Source organism: Equus quagga, chromosome 12, assembly GCF_021613505.1.
Source record: "Equus quagga isolate Etosha38 chromosome 12, UCLA_HA_Equagga_1.0, whole genome shotgun sequence".
Classification (NCBI taxonomy): Eukaryota; Metazoa; Chordata; class Mammalia; order Perissodactyla; family Equidae; genus Equus; species Equus quagga.
In genome coordinates, this window is record NC_060278.1 from 69724459 (window position 1) to 69741743 (window position 17285).

At 46.5% G+C, this 17285-nt stretch overlaps 1 protein-coding gene across 1 annotated transcript in view; it reads right to left on the reverse strand.

Moving 5' to 3' along the window:
* Positions 1-17285, reverse strand: part of PCSK2 (proprotein convertase subtilisin/kexin type 2) — a 259057-nt gene that overhangs the window by 97025 nt on the left and 144747 nt on the right. The window contains exon 5 of the mRNA XM_046679886.1: positions 13379-13416. Coding sequence (XP_046535842.1) covers positions 13379-13416 — 38 coding nt within the window. The remainder of the gene's footprint in view (positions 1-13378; positions 13417-17285) is intronic.

Consider the following 17285-nt stretch of genomic DNA (forward strand, 5'->3'; position numbering starts at 1 on the left):
CTTGGTGGGGGACGGTTGTGTGGAGAGGGGTCAAGAGGCACAACACTCCCACAGAGGGACCCACAGGTTGTTCTCTGCCTGGGCTAGGTTCTTTCTGAGCACTTGGAAGCATCCAGAAATGTGCTGCGCACTGTGGTGTGGACTGGTGTTTTGATGTGAGCAGGTGCAGCCATGTGTGAGGATTGGGGCACATTGGGGACCCGAGTTCCAGGATTAGCTCTGCTCCAGCCTGCTGTGAGGTCTCTGGCAATTCAGTTTTCTCCTGAGCCTCCCTTTCCTCCTTCCTCCTTTTAGTGAGTGAGGGACTGGACCAGAACACCCCTCAGATCCCTTGAGTTGTCACAGAAAAGCTCACCCTTCTGTGTGCCCAGGGCCGACCGTCCTTCTTCCAGTGGTTTCAACCATGTTAACTTGAAGTCATCGAAAAGAGATTAAAACACTGATAAATGCCCTCAGCTCAACCGAAAATGAAGGCAGTCCTGGCATTGAGAAGGCACATGGTGGAGAAATGGGAGTGGCACGGGCCATGGGTCTCCCTGAATAATCACTGAGAAGTCCCAGGGGGTGGCCTTGGCTGCATGAATCCCGGTCAGGGCCCACACATGTGCTGCCTGAGGGGCTCTGATTTCCTTGGCTTCCACGTGGATCAGTCTTGGGGTCATCCAAGTTGTTGCTGACCTCAGAACTGGTTAACCTCGGTCCCCACTGTAGTGGGGACAGTGGCTGAGGAGTAACACCCCACCCTAACCACTTGTGAAGTCTGTGTGTTCAGTTCTCTTCCAGGTGGAGGAAAAACACCATTTTCCATGAAGATGGCCTGAAACTGTTTTCTTTTCTTTCTTTCTTCTTTTTTTTTGCTGAGGAAGTTTGGCCCTGAGCTGACATCTGTGCCAATCTTCCTCTATTTTATATGTGGGATGCCACCACAGGGTGTCTGACAAGTGGTGTAGGTCTGTGCCCAGGATCCGAACCTGCAAACCCAGGCCACCAAAGTGAATGCACCGAACTTAACCACTAAGCCACAGGGCCAGCCCCCTGAAATTGTTTTCTATTGCTGCTGTAACAAGTTACTACCAACTTAATCAGGGATAAACAACACAAATGGCTGACAGTTTATTACAGTTCTGTGGTCGGTAGCTTGATGTCCGTATCACTGGGCTAAGGTCAAGCACTGCTGGCCCCTTGCGAAGGCTTCTTGGGGGAGGCTGTAGGGAAGCACCCGTCTCCGTGCTCACTCAGGTTGTGGGGGGAACGCAGCTTTGAGTTCCCTGTTTCCCTGCTGGCTGTGGGCTGAGGGCCACTCCTGGCTCCCAGGCCGCGGCAGGCTTCCTCTTGTGTCCCCGTTCCTCCGTCTTCAATCCAGCAACAACGGGTTGAGTCCTTCCCATGTTGGGATCCCTCCGGCCCCGTGAGCACGCTGCTGTCTGACTCACTCTGCTTCCCTCTGGCTTCTAAGGATGCGTGCTTACCTTTGTCCCACCTGGAGAAGCTCCCTATTTTAAGGTAACCCTAAGTCCATCTGCAAAGTTCCTTTTGCCGTGTAACCTAACACCGTCGCAGGTGGCAGGGATTAGAGCGTGGCTACGGGGGCCATTATTCTGCTGCCCCCATGGCCATTCTGTCATCCCGCCTTCCGTTCTACCCTTGGTTCAGGTTCATTCTTTCATTCAGCAAACAAATAGTCACTGACCATGTGTTTGGTCGCAAGTCATGTGCTAAGTGTTGAGGATGGAGAGAGTAAGAAGGCGCGACTCTCTCCTCTCTCGGGAGGACCACAGCCACGCAATGCCTGATTCCTTCACTGGGCCAGGGCATCCAGACCCCAGCTCCGGGAGCGTTGGCTGCTAAGAGGTCACAGCTGTCTCCTTCTCTGGATAATTGCCCTTGGACAAATGGGAGTCACTAAGCCCAGGAAGTTACACAGGCCCCAGAAACCTCTGGAAGCCAGGAACTGACTGACATGGGGTACACATGCTGGTTCTCCTCCTGGGGAGGCCCCTGCTTTGTGATATGATTCGTGCTCCAGAGCTCCCGGGGTCAGGCTGAGGCTGGGCTCTGTCCTCTGCCCTGTCCTGCTCCCCTCCCTCTGCTCCTGAGAACACTCACCAAACAAAGTTTCTTTCTCCGGAATCCCGTCTCAGCTGCTTTCAGGGGATGCAGCTAAGGTAGCTGGTAACAAATAACCAATTCAACCTCTTTCACGAAATTCTCCATCTGTCTCTGATATGTGTGTGTGTACACACATACGTACGTAGTTCATTGTAGTTCACGTTTGGAACAATGAGGACACACAATGTTGTGCTTTCCATAGGTCTGTGCACCTGTGTCTAATGAGAATATATTTATAAAGTGACCTTCGGAGCTAAAATGTAGTTCTCAGACAGGCCGTAGGCTAGATACTCTGCATGCCATAGGATCTGGGACCTGGCCAAATGGTGGGTTGAAAAGCCAAATGAGGGAAGGCTCCCTCATGAACTTTGGGCACATTTCGTAAAGACAGGAAGGTGGAGGGAAACATGAAAACTTAGAACGACGCACTAATTGCCCTTTGTAACTCATTTTCAAAATGCTCTCTGAAGTAATTACGTGTCCTTGAGGCAGGAAGAGAGGAGGAGGGAAGAGCGCGGACTCTGAGGTCTGACCGTCACAGGTTTACCATTGTCTTCTGCTAAGTTCTAGCTACGTGATTGGGCAAGTCGCTTAACTTGCAACTTGCATCCACTGACATGGGTCGTCGGATGTGCCAGGGGCAGTTCCAGGGGCCCTGTGACACTACTTCATTACTTATCACAACCATCAATAGTCAGTATTATTATTAACCCATTTTACAGATGAGGCACAGAGAGATTACCTTGCCTAGGGTCACACGGCTAGCAAGTAGTTGGGAGGAATTTGAACTCAGGGAGTCTGATCCTAAAGCTCTTAACTCCCACACTAAACTTGCTTAATTCTCAGGTGTAACAGAGTTATTATTTATAATAGAGTTATTTTTGAGATAAAAGCAACCATATTGGGGCCAGCCTGGTAGTGTAGTGGTTAAGTTTGTGTACTCTGCTTCAGCAGCCTGGGGTTGGCTAGTTTGGTTCCTGGGCGTGAACCTACACACTGCTCATCAAGCCATGCTGTGGTGACGTCCCACATGGAGGAACTAGAAGGACTTACAACTAGGATATACAACTATATACTGGGGCTTTTGGGAGAGAAAAAAAAGAGGAAGATTGGCCACAGATTTTAGTTCAGGGCCAATCTTCCTCACCAAAAACAAAAAAACAAAAAAAACGCAGCCATATTAACCAAAATAAAACCTGAAGAAGAGTCTACTTTTATTAAATCAGAGAAGAAGCAAGTCATTCAGTTCATGCTCAATCTCAACTATAATAAGAAGATTATATTAATTTTCTATTGCTCTATAGCTAATTACCACAAACTTAGTGGCTTCAAACAATACGTATGTATTATCTCAGGGTTTCTGGTTGTGGGTTAACTGCGTCCTCGCTCAGAGTCTCACCTTGCTTAGATCAAGGTGTTAGCTGGGGCTGTGATCTCATTTAAGGCTTGGGGCGTCTTTCAAGTTCTCTGGTTGTTGGCAGAATTCAGCCTCTCATTGTTGTAAGACTGAGGCCCTGAGCTCCAGGGGCCGCCCACCATCCCTGACACGTCGTTCTCTACAACGGGCAGTTTGTGTCTTTGAAACCAGCAGGCGAAAGTCTCTACAGCAGTCCCTCCTTAGCCACAGTTTCACTTTCTGTGGTTTCAGTGACCTGCAGTCCAAAAATGTTAAATGGAAAATTCCAGAAATAAACAATTCATAAGTTTTAAATGGTGTGCTGTTCTGAGTAGTGTGATGAACTCTCCTGCCGGCCCTCTTCGTTTTGCCCGGGACGTGAATCATCCTTTGTCCAGCGGATCCACGATGTATCTGCTACCTGCTGTTTGGTCACTTAGCAGCCACTTGGTTATCAGATCAATTGTCCTGGTATCGCAGTGCTTGTGTTCAAGTCACCCTTATTTTACTTCATAATGGCCCCAAAGTGCAAGAGTAGTGATGCTGGTGATTCAGATATGCCAAAAGAAAGCCACAAAGTGCTCCCTTTATGTGAAAAGGAGAACACATATAGGAAAAAACAGCATATGTAGGGTTTGGTACTATCGTGTTTCAGGCATCCACTGGGGATCTGAAAACATGTCCCCTGCAGACAAGGGGGACTACTGTATTGCCTAAAATCACTCCTTCTCTGACCCGTACAGCCTCTTTTTAAGGGGCTCACCAGATTAGGTCAGGCCCACCCAGGGCAATCCCCCCTTTGTTTAACTTAAATTCAACTGTTTAGGAAACTTAATTACACATGAACAATCCTTTTAACTTTTCCATATAATGCAACCTAGTTATGGGGGTAAATTTAGAGTTTACAATTCTGCCTACCACGAAGGCTTTGCCTTCAAGGAAAAATGAAAGATTTTAAAGGGAAGAACGGGATCTCATTGAAAATCACAGTTGTTGTCCTCATGATTAAGTGTGTCATGCATCAGAAAAACCACGGCTCAGGGTCTAATCCTCTTTAATTGAGGCCTGGGCATTGTTTCTTGGTCTTTGTCGCCACTTCAAAAATCTGGGACTGGATGACAGGTCAGACCTTCAGTCTCTGTCAGACCCACAGTTGCCCTGGCGATGACCACGTGTTGGCCAGGCTCCAGTGGACACATCTCCTTGGGCTCTGTGGTTTGGTGACAAGACTTGGGCAGGTATGGCAGACGGCTGCCCACTCTGCTGTGGTTTCCTCGCATTCTCTCCTGGACGGGGCACGCGGGTTCAGGAGTCTGGGCGCGCTCAGTCAGACGACCAGAACGGTGGCTTTAAGGAAGTGCAGCTGGGAACCAGGCCCATGAAGAACGGGAGAGAGGACCAATGGCTGTCGCCTCGGTAGGCGCAGCATTGCTCACCAGCTGCTGTAAGGAGCTATGGGTGAATTCATTATCTGTAAGGTCTGCTCCGGGCAAGGCTTGGGCATCTGAGGGTTCTTGGTTCTCTGAGATAAAAACCTGAAGTAGGAAACCTAGTGAAATGTTTCACATCTTGGGAATTCAATGAGTGTTTACTGATAGTGAGGAAGAGGGTTAGAAAGAAAGAAAGGCAGAGGAAAAAAATCTTTTTTATATTTGCATAAATGACTTTCTTGAGGATTATCATGTAGTGTAAGTACTGCTATACTTTTTCTGAATAGGTATGTTTGTTGATAAGCAGAATAAAATCCTAATAGTTTCATTAGCATCCATCCACTCACAATTCATTTATTCATAGAAGAATCTCTATTAACACTCTCCTTGGGGACTGAGGCCTTCAGCTGATTCTCTCATGAACAAAAGAATTAGAAGGCATGATCTTGATCTTTAAGTTGTTTAAATCTGGTTGAAGAGATGAGACTCTGTCAAAGGACTTTAGGGAATTTGGGGTCAGGAAATGATTTTTGTGGGCTGCTTTTGGTCTAGCTTCTCCATGGAAACAAACCTCCAGTTGAAAACCCAATTATAATCCACTCACCCCTTGTTCAGTATCATATAGATCAAGCTTCTACATGAATTCCTATGCTGTATCGACTCAAGAAAACATTCTTTCAATGCATTTAAGCATCTTTCTGTCTCTCACTATTAAGGCTGCCTTGCTTGTTCCTCCTGCCACATTCCCATATCGGGCGGTGTTTTTCTTTCCAGGACAGCACTGAGCACATTATGATGTAATTACATACTTACATGTGTGTCTCCCTCAGCCATCTCTGAAATCCCCGAGGGTAGGGACCAGATTTTTCACATTTTATAATGCAGGCCCCTAGTGCAGCATCTAGCACACAATAGGAACTCAATACAAGTGTCTTAAATGTTGACTAGTTTCAATGGAACAATAACTACTCAAGTGAGCAATGTGGAAAAGTGATTGACTAGATTTTTTTCTTTGCTTTCACCTGTAGCTGTACGTCCAGGTCCAAACAAGCGGTTTCATTTCAGTTAAACAAGATTTCATTTTCTCCCATTTTTATATCAAAGTGTGTTTCTGTAAAAATGGACAGTTTCCTCTAGCACGTGGGTTAAATCAGATGATAGTCATGTGACTGATGGTCTGTCCTAATGATTAAAAAGAAGTTCTTATCCCCAATATTCAGTGTGGCCTCCTGGTGATAAAGTGCTCACTATGATCTGGTCAAAAGTATGAGTACATCGAAAAAAGCCAGCCCCTCCTTTCAAGAGGACACAAAGGTTGTTTAAACTTCAATTTCCTATGCAATATTAATGTGCCTATTTAAATATTAATGGGTCTAAAAGCCTGGAGCGATGCATGTGATCAATACTTCAGAGCATCTGAGTCACTGGGGCCCAGCACTGGGCTCATCTCCAGCAGGCACCCTTTCATCATGGCAGCCACGTGCCAACTGGAGCCCTGGCGTGCACACGGCTGCTGGGCTCAAAGGCGCTTCCTTCAGGCTCTGCTCCAAAGACCCCTCTTCAGAGAGTCACCTTTCAGGAATCCATCAAAGGAATGGAAGAGTGCAGGCCCTTAGGGATAGGCTTTCCTCCTTTTACAAGAACTTCCGTTGGTGAAATGGCAACCCTGGAGCATAAATAATGTTCCACACTTTGAACTGCACAGAAGAGCGTAACGCACCCTCCCTCATCTGGGAGCTTAATTGCATTTCTATCAACCTGAGAAATTCTAGACATTTCAGAAAAGAAATAGCTCTTGGTCATCTGCATGTGGATTATCCACGTTGAGAATCACTTCTCTCCAGGCCTTTGGCCATGGGGCCCTCAGTTGCTTCTCAGGTCCTCTATTCCCTCAGCAGTGACATGCATTAATGGGGAGTGGAGGGGGGAATCCACCTCTGAGGTGGTTGAGAGGCGGGACTGAGAGGGTCTGCATGCTAGGGCTCCGCATCCTCACTGACAGAGGCCCATCAGATGACTCAGCTCCTGAATTCATTTGCAAAAGTGTGAATGATGAATGAATATCCAATGCAATTTAGCAAATATTTATTAAATGCCTGCTTAGCACCGTGCTAAATGTTAAGGGGGACAGAAAATTTTAAAAGTACCCAGTTTCCTACAAAGAGCTTGTGGTCTGGTTCTGATATGGTCATACATTATAGGGGAATAACATTGTTGAATGATTGATTGATTGAATAAATGAATAAAATGTCAAAATCAATGATGAGGTTAATCATCAGAATCTGGGGATGTTTTCAAAGAAATACATGCGATGAAGTCTATCTTTAAAGATTTTGATTCAGTAGGTCGAGGGCAGGGCCCGAGAAATCTATATTCTCCTTAGGCAAGGGAGGGTGGGCATCAGTTAGATTAGACCCCCAAGGAGGGGGTCTAATATGGGTAACTGTAACAGCTGCTGAGCAAGAGCAACCATAAAATGTCAGCAGCAAATAACAATAAGACATATCACTTACGTGTGATAGGAGAAACTCACTAGGTCTGCCGTTCAGCTGGGAGTTAGGGGGTCTAGCTAGGGTGGGCTCGGCTGGGCAGCTCTGCCGGGCTTGGCTGGGCTTGCTTGTTTCTGGGGGTTGCCTGGGGTTCAGCTGATCTTGGTGGGGCTCTGCTTCTTACTGCAGTTCTGCAGGTCGACCTGGTGGCTGTGCTTCAGGCTATGGCAGCTGGGGTGGCTCTTCTCTGTGCGTCTCTCATCCTCCTCCTCGGTCCAGTGGGCTGTCCTGGGTATGCTGTAATGGTGATGGCAGAGGCATAGGAGGGCACGTGGGAACACAAAGGCCTCTTAAGTCCTCTGAACTGGCACACTCATACTTCCATATGATCCTATCGCTTTGAACAAGTCATAAGGCCCAACCCAAAGTCAAGAGGTGGAAATATGCTTCACCCTTTTAGAGGGAGGTTCTGCAAAGCCCCATGGCAGAAGCTGTAGGTCTGTGGAAGGGTGAAGAGTTAAAGTCAATGCAATCTTCCACATTCGCCGCACTCAAGAATTCGTGGAAAAACTCAAGGAAGAGCTTGTGAATCTGCACAGATTCTCAGCACAGGATCGTGGAGCTGCTCAGAGGGAGACCCAGAGTTTCCAAGCTGAAGGATGGAGGCCTTAGTACAAGAAGCCGCCCATCCTTCCCGCCTTCAGGGCAGAGGCCTGTGCCCCACTCTGTGATCACTACAGCAGGAGATGTAATTTCCCTGGCCTGGAGAAAACCTTATTTGGAAAAATTGCTGTTGTACCATCCCTTTACCTATCTTGAGGATGAGGCCTCCCTTGTGAATATCTATGAATATCCTTTTAGTTGAAAGATCTGTGATGGAGAAGAGTGGGTCAGAAATTCTGCTTTCTCTGGGGCATCCTTCTTCATCACATCCCTGGCCAGGAGCAACAGGTCTTCTCTCTCTGTCTTCTATTTGCTTGGATGCTCTTTTTTGAATGTCTTTTATTTTTCAAATAAAATCAAATTTTATTTTTCCAACAAATCTTTGAGATTTATTTTGGTAACCTCTGCTTTTTAGCCTCTGCTTTCCTAGCCTCAATCTCACACTTAGTCTGCATGAGGCGGGTTTTTTCTCTTTTGCTCACCCCGAGCTTCCTGGGGAGGACGCTGAGCAATTGCGCATGTGTCTTGAGGCGTGCTCCCGCTTCCGCTCCATCAGAGTTGTAGATTCAACTCTTTTGAGAAGGAAATGAATGTTTATTGAACATCTGTTATCTGGCAGACCCTATGAACCTAGTATCTCAATGATGCCTCACAGCAAACCTGATATTCATTTTGCCTATTTCACAAGTGAGGAACTTAAAGCTCGAAGAGGGTTAATAGTTTAGTCTAAGGCTGCACAACCGTGAGCTGGGAGGCCAGGAGTCACCCTGAGGTTTGACTCAGTCTCCACTGTTGTCACACTGTTAGAATCTTGTCCCTGCATGCTGGCCAATTGCCAACTGTCAGCACCGGCAGCTCTTGGCAGTCTGGAAGGCTCTGCATCCACTGCCCCTATTCTGCTTGTATGGCGGGCAGGCCAGAAGAGCCGGGGAGCTAAGCCCCCCGCATCCCTACCTTTCCCCACTCCTTGGGTGCAGCCTTCAACCAGTGACTGATAAGAGTTGGTGGGTAACTCTGAGGCTGACTCCGTCTACACAACTTCCTAGAGTTCCACGGTGAGATTGAGTCCCATCTCCCTCAGAGGTAATTGGCTTCGTAACAACCCTTTCTCGATTGCTTTCCCTTGTGATGTCACTTCCCTTCTCCCTGGCTGGTGCTTCCTGGGAGCTCCTCGCAAATAAGCTACTTGTCTTTAAGTCCTAGGCTCAGGTCTGCCTCTGAGAAAACCCCAGCCCACAGCGAGGAGACTCTCCTTGGACTTTGTAAAGCCACCACCGATGCCTTCACCTCCATAGCTTCAGCAAAGCAGGTGTTTGGAGCAAAGCAGGAGATGCTCTGCTCCACCCGCAGCGCCCACACTCTGAAAGCTGCCGCCCCAGTCACCCGCGGCACGTTCTTAGAGAAATCTCCCTCTACTCCACTGACTGGAATGTGAATGCAGGCCCATGATTGTCGCTGGACGGAGGCCACACAGTACAGACACGAACAACCTCCCTGCTGCCTGGCCCTCGCCTGTAAGCCACGTCCCACACCTGCGTCCCCACCGCCCTCAGGCTCCTCTGGAGAACACCTGTGTCCGGTTTCTCCCTTCCTTGGGGGCTTGCACATAGCAGGCCCGGAACACAGCGACCCGATTGAGTTAGAGCGGGTATCCAGGCGGTTTGCACAGACAGCACGGGGTAACGGAACTCTGATTTTGATTTGGTCTAAAATAATGTCTTTTTATTACTAGTTCACTTTATTACTATTGGGATGGAAAAAGGAGCATTTTAATTATTCGGAATAGTGAGTATTTACCAGTGGGACTGCATCTCCCCGATTAAATGAGTCACAGAACAATAGAATAATAATAAAAAAGTGGCTATTATTATCCTTTGCTCCTAACACTCAATAGATTCAATGTAGATTTGTTGAATTAAATTAACACTAACGACTTACATTTATATATTGATTTGCAGTTTTCAAAGGAGTTTAATTCTCAGTTTAAATAGGACACCGACTACCAGCGTACTCCGAGTCTTCTCTTTTAATATTAGGGAATAAGCAAGCTTTGAAAACAATTCTGCCCTGGGAAATGTTTTGCCTGGTTTGATTATGAAGAGATTTTTGTCCTATTTGTCTTAGAACCTCTGATAGAGTTTTCACTTCTCACTGAAATTAATCAGCAGCAAGAAGGAGTTTCCTCAATACTGCACATTTCTGTGTATTTTAACCTTTAATAAATTTCCAGGTCATCCTCTCTGTGGCAATTGTTGCCGGCATCCGGCCCTGGCAGGCTTTGGCCTGTCACTCTTGTGTCCCTGGAAAGCTCCAGCTGCAGATACCCACATTCCTTTGCCGAAGGCTTCCTCCGGGACCGTGGGAAGGTAGGAGGTGCTGGAATGGTGAGGAGTCCTGGGACCAGCCCTCACCGGGTGACTGACAGAAGTTGCGTTTCTCGGGTATCGCATCCTGGGTGGAATGACTGTGGCCCACACTTTCTACACCGTCCCCCAGATTTCCCAGTGGGATTCAGTTCCAGCTGCTCACCGTGGCAACTTGTTTGAAATGCACCATTTATTGGCTGCCTTCCCTTCCATGTCTCATTCTACCCTCCTCTACCTCTGCTTTCCGGGATCACCTCCCAAATAAACTGCCCGCACACAAACCCTGGCCTGAGGGTCTGCTTCTGGGGGAAACGCAAACCAAAACTTCCCAAATACACTTGCTTGGAAGGGCTCTGGGCGAGCTCATCCCATCCAAGCCATTAAGTCACCTAACAAGGTGTGAAGCGGCCTGTTAATCTTTTGCTCAAACAATTTTCGAGTTTGTCACCGTTCGCTGATTTCATTGCTCTCCCGGGCGGGTCTACACCACTTGCCATCCTCATTCTGTTAATTATAGTGTAAAATTTTTAATTAAAAATAAAGAAGATAAATTTGGTTAGTAGCTTCAAAGTTGTCACTCTCAACTCGACAGGGGGTGAGAGAGACACGGTGACCAGCGAGAACCAGTCGGTTCATGTTCTTGCGGAGGAGTTACGGATAAGATATTTGCATGTTCAGTTTTCTTACCTCCACCAAAGACATGGAAACTTCTCACAGCCATGTGTAATTAGATACAATTTCTTTGTAAGGTTCCAAGTGTTTGATAAATGCTAAAGATTTGAACCTTCCTCTGGATGGAAGTTGTCAAAACGAGCCGTTTTGCACAGAACTCACATGTTCTGCTCAATTCTTACATGTCCCCTAGTTTAAGTTTAGTGGAGACATTGTCATCTTCTCGACAGCATCCTTGCCAAATGGCTGTCAACCCTCTTCTTGAACATTTTCAGATATGGAGAACTCATTACTTCCTGGGAGAGCTAATTCCTTTTTTCTTTTTTTTAATTAACCTTCATCACTAGACAGTTCTTCCTTTAACTGAACTAACATATGTTTCCCACAGTTGTCACCCATTGGTGGGAATTTTCTTGGGAGAAATTACTGAACAAATTGAAGGCCTTATCCCACATGGAGAACTCCAAGTATTTGAAAACATATTTAATGTGCCTCCTAAGTTGTTTTTTCCTGGTTCTCTCAGCTCTGCTTAGCAAGTTATGGTTTGGAGCCCCTGTGCCACCCTTGTCACTGTCTATCATTCTCAGAGTGAGATACTCATTGGAAGCAAACTAGTTGTCCAACATTTGGGGATTTGAAAAGTTTAAATAAATTACAGCATGAGGCAATACTATAATAGTCCTTATAATCATGTTTTGAAGAATATTTAATAATTTAAAAATGTCCATAACGTATAAAGTGGAGGGGATCACCCCTGCAGTCTACTGTCCCTGCCCTTTCTTTGTAAGGAAAGGCCTCTGGGTATGAGAGTCCTGGAGAAAATGTAATACTTGCGTATCTGAATCTGTGCTTTGGAGAACTCTCCAGGGCCCTGCGGTTCTTGGGGAGGCAGAGAAAGGGAGGGCAGTGGGGAAAGTGGCAGGCCTTTTGTGGGGCAGTCCCTTTATGGAGGCAGAAGGAGCAGATGGGCAGACAGTGGGCTTGCCGTGGGGAGGCGGTCACGGGAGGAGAAAATTGTTTCCTTAGATTCTGCAGACCATGCTGAGGTGCAACCTACAACCCGCAGGCAGTTCTTTGCTGTCTTATCTACCGGAGTGGGTTCTCGTCTCCGGGAGCAGGGCTTTGGGTGAATTTCTGTCATTTCTCTTTGGGGGCACGTTGGCTGGACTGTACCTATGATTCACTTAACCTATTATTATTATTATTAAAAAAGATGCTCAGCCCAAAGTATATGCTTCTAGATTTATAAGACCTAGGCAGTAAATAGAAACGTTCGTTTCCTGACGCCCAATGCACTGAACACGTGGAAAATCTCCATTTCCTCTTTGCAATGTAGACACACACACCTTTCGGGATGAATGACCCAGAATGTTGACCCCAAAATGCTTTTGCTAACCATCTTTTCTCTAAGTCCGTATTTCTCCTTAATATGAGTCTCTTCAGCTACTAAAATAAAATTTTAAAAAATACTTAGACCTGGCCCTTACAGGAGAAGTATAGCTTAGTAAAGGTTTAGATAATTTTAAGTGAACACACCAACGCTTGACTAGCGTACTCTCTGGGGTTAAAATAAAGTGATCCCTTATGTTTAAAGGGTGTGTAAATTTTATCAGGAAAGTGGCAGGACTGGCTGGGTCAAAAGTCAGAGGGCGTGGTTCACTGAGATCCTCTGGTAATCTTTTTCACTTGTCAGGGGGTCCTAGATGCTGAGCTCAGTGTCGTGGGCAAAGGTTGGCATGGAGTGCTCATGAGCACAAAAATGATTAAGAAAAGCGACGTTCTTGCTCTCATAAAGCTAAGGTTGCAGTGCGAGTTGCTGCATTTTTCGGCTGTTTGCCATCGGTCTCATCCAGCAGGAACCCAAAGGACTCGTTTCCACCCTTCTGTTCAACATCCTCTGTTGGAGTTGACTTTAAGCCTCACCAAGCCTCTCTCTTCTCCTCCCCTCTCTGTTCCTTTTTCCTCAGCACTCTGTTCCTTCAGAACCTCCACTTGCCTTCTTCCTTTCTCAGAGTCACCACCTTTGCCTGCTGCCAGGCCCCACGTGTTGTCATTCTGCCCTTAACCTGAGCTGTGGCTCCAACAAGATAGGGAGTTCTGGTGTGGGTGTGTGTACGTGTGCATGTGTTCCTGTGTGCACGTCCCATGTGCATGTATGCACGTGTGCGCACATGTGTGTTTCTAGTAATGACAGACACAAGAAAGAGCACTTAAGACACACGTGTGTCCCCACACAGGTTGGCTTGTACTTACGTAGTTTGAGGCCAGGTCCGGGTGGAGGTAGTCAATCCCTGTGAAAAGACAACAGCATAGGAACAAAAAGTTAACACCTGCCACTGTATCCTCAGGAAAGCTGCTCAAAAAGCAGCTCCTCATGGGGCTGGCGCAGGGAGACTTGGGTGGGATGCACACCTCTGCCTGGGGCTCCAGACTTGCATTTCCATTCCCGAGTGAGGGTGGGCTGTACCGCCCAAGAGGAGAGACAGCTGTCACCAGATGCGTCAGAGGAGTGAAGCCAATTAGAGCCTGGGACCCCAGGATAACTCTTCTGACATAAATGTCAACCCTAAGGGGCTTAGTGGCTGCCAGATGGATGGCTCATCAGAGCAGTGATCTAAGAGATTTGTGGAAATCCTGACATTTCTAAAGCATCAACTGGCATTTCTTCTGAAATGAAACTGGCCCTGGGGAGGAAAAGCAATGATTATTTAACAGAGCACGGACAGCGGTGGATTAGGAGAGCATTGTCTGGCATGGAAATAATCAGAGGAATACAGCTCAGCGAGAAAAACAATTAGGCAAAGGGCGAACGGTTTCCTGCGAGGTGTCTGGGTGGAAGTTGATGCTTGTTTCTCCAGGAAGCCTGAGACCCAGGTCCCCCCGGCAGGAGTCCTGAGCTGTCTCCTGGATGTGGCCTGTCTCATTGCCCAGTAGCCATCGCAATAAAAGAATTAAGGTCTGTGAGCACTGAGGGGTTCCGTCAGACATGTGGCCCTCAGAAAGCACCATGGGACTTCAAGGGCTAGTTGAAAAGCTCTCATCCAGGTCTGCAGAACCACATAATCCTCGTGGCAGTTACACCTGCGCATCCAGCCCTCCGAGAACTTTGTTTCTGCGCTGCCTGGCGTTAACGGTTACCAGCGTAGGTTTTGAGGTCAAAGACTGGAGTTTGAATCCCAACCATGCCGCCCTCTGGCTGCACGACTTCAGTCAAGGTGCTTGGCCTCTCTGTGCATGGTTTCTTCCCACCTGGGGCAAGGAGGGGTGAGAACAGTGCGGTGTGCTTAGCCCAAGGGCATTTAATAACTCTACTGGGTTGCAATATTTAAAAGCTGGAGGTATCATTAAGTCCGCCTCATAGCTGGCATCTTCCCTGCGTGCCTACTGAGGCCAGGCCGCAGTTACAGCTTTGCCCTGCAAAAAGGAACTAGTATCGGGCCGTACATTTCGAAAAGGAAATTTTCCTTTGTTTTTTCTGGTGATACCAGTAATTTCTGGACTGAGAGTCCCTGTTCTATAGAATGCATGTTACATTTTGCTGGTGATATTTTGACATGTGAAGCATTCACTGTTATCACGGCCACTTTCGAGAGCTTGGGAGAATACAGCCAGGCACTTCCTCCACGCCAGCATCCTCCTCCTCCCACCCTCCCAACGACAGCAGAAGGATGGGGCCGCCAGAAGATTTAAAGACGAATGTTTTCAAAGGCTGCGGCCCTTGTTCTGGACCCTGATTCGGAGCTGGTCGACACAGCCTGCGGGGTGGGGTTGAGGACGAGCACAGGCTACGAGACCAACAGATCCAGGTCTGTTCTAGGCTGAGACACTGTAATATCTGTGTGGCTTTGGCCAAGGGACATCACCTCTCTGACCCTCGGTTTCCTCATCTTTGAAATGGGAATATTATTTACCTTGCAAGGAAATTTTCAAGATTAGAGCCAACTCATTGAAAGTGTTCAGCTTGTAGCAAACACTTGATAAATTATATTTCTTACCATCCTCATCAGGGCTATCATCTGTCACATCGCTAGAGTTATGTGGATAATGCAGAAGAGCAGAAACATTTTTCAAAAATCGACTTGGTTTTTAGAATGTTGTGTTGAAATTAAATTGTTTATATTTGTTGAAATTGGTTAAATTTTGTGAGCTCATTGTTGAGCTAAAAACTTTGTAACATATAGATAAGTTTAAAAAGACACACACACACAGAGAATGTTTTTTTCTAACAAGGAGTTAATGTTTAAAACATGACTCCGTGTTCTGAGAGCACAAGATGTTTAGGAGAGAAATTTTCTGAGAAATAGTAGTCTCTTCTCTGTGAAGGGAAAATATTGAAGCAAAGAGATAATTTGAGACCAGAAGGAAATTAGAATTAAAATAAGATAAATTTAGCTTAATTAAAATAAAAGATCTTTAATTAGGTTAAGGGGAAGACTAAGTGTGAGGTTAGAACAGACACAGACTTTGGTCTGAGAAAGAAAAGATCACTGACGGAATTGTGAAGGATGACAGGCATGATTCAGGAAAAAGAGTAACGAACTAGAGCATGAAAATAATAACCTGGTAATTAAATAGTATTTTAATGTTTTTGTATATTTGATTATCTTTTGAGATGGAAGGGGCTGAATACATCTTCTGAATCAGCTTATTTATTTTTCAATTCTTGTATTAGTAATGTGTTCATCCTTATCTTTCAGGCATTCATTTCTTTTCAGCAATGAATGCCAGGCACAGTTGGGTCCCGGAAAACACAGATGATTCGGACACAGAACTGAGCTGAGCAACAGTCTATAGCTCACAGCCTGCAAAGGGATCATCACCAGCCAATCACAATGCGATGTGGTATACAAATGACAAATATTTGCTTATATTTTTGTTCACAAGCCGTTAGTATTCTGTCATTTGTTTGAAAGTCTAATCCACAATAGTCCAAATTCTCAAGAAGCCCAGATAGTTCTGGAGACTTCAGGGAATTAGCAAGGAGTTCCATGTACATGACTCCAGTTAGAATGTTAATAGTTCACTTGAGATGCATAACATCTCTAGACTCTGGTCCTAAGCCCCACTCCTTCCATTGTCCCCAGAGAGTTAGCCCCTTGCATCAGCCCCCATGGACTTATATGTTGATGAGGAATAGGCCTCAATGGACAAATTGTATTTTTCAAAGATGGTGGTTCGATCTCTCCCATCCCATATGGTCTTCTACAATGTGACAATGCCATACCCCTCTTTGGAGGTAGGCCTATTCTCTCCTCTTAAATCTGAGTGGGGTGTGACTGCTTCTACCAATAGGATGCAGTGGAATGCCTTTGCATGACTTCTCAGGCTAGGTCAGAAAAGGTCCGGCAACTTCTACCTGTTGCTTTTGCACACTCGCTCTGGAGGAAGCCAGCTACCATATAAGAAGCCCAAGTGTAGGTGTTCTGTTTGGCCACCTCAGGTGACCTCTGGCAGCAGCCAGCATCAACTGCCACCCCCTGGCTGGCATCCAGCCCAGTTAAACCTTCAGATGACCGCAGCCTGGCCAACATCTGACCTCAGCTGCATGAGAGACCTCGAGTGAGAACTGCCTGACAGACTCCTCCTGAATTAGTATGGCAAAATCCTGAGTGAAATGAACAGTGACTCTAAGCTGCTAAGTGTTGGAGTCATTTGTTACACAGCAATAATAACCGGAACAGGTGTCCTGCTGGACCTTCTGAGGCCTGTGAAGCCTAAGTTAGGAGAGAAAACCTTACTTTTCTATGTGATACAGAGTTTTAAATCTCTTGGAATGATGGGGGCAATGGTTTGGTCCTTGAGCTTGGACCTCCACTTACAAGGATAAGGCCCCATTCACAAAGTCCCACCATGGAGGCAGAGCCGAGGGGCAGGTTTCTAGCACTGAAGATGGTGGTTAGGATTAATTGTGAGACTCTGGGCAGTTTCTTTTTTTCTTTTTTTTTGGTGAAGAGATTGGCCCTGAGCTAACATCCGTTGCTAATCTTTCTCTTTTTTTTTTTTCTCTCCAAAGCCCCAGTACATAGTTGTATATCCTAGTTGTAGGTCATTCTAGTTCTTCTATGTGGGATGCCACCACAGCATGGCTTGATGAGTGGTGTGTAGGTCTGCACCCAGGATCTGAATGAGCAAAACCTGGGGCTACCAAAGCAGAGCACAC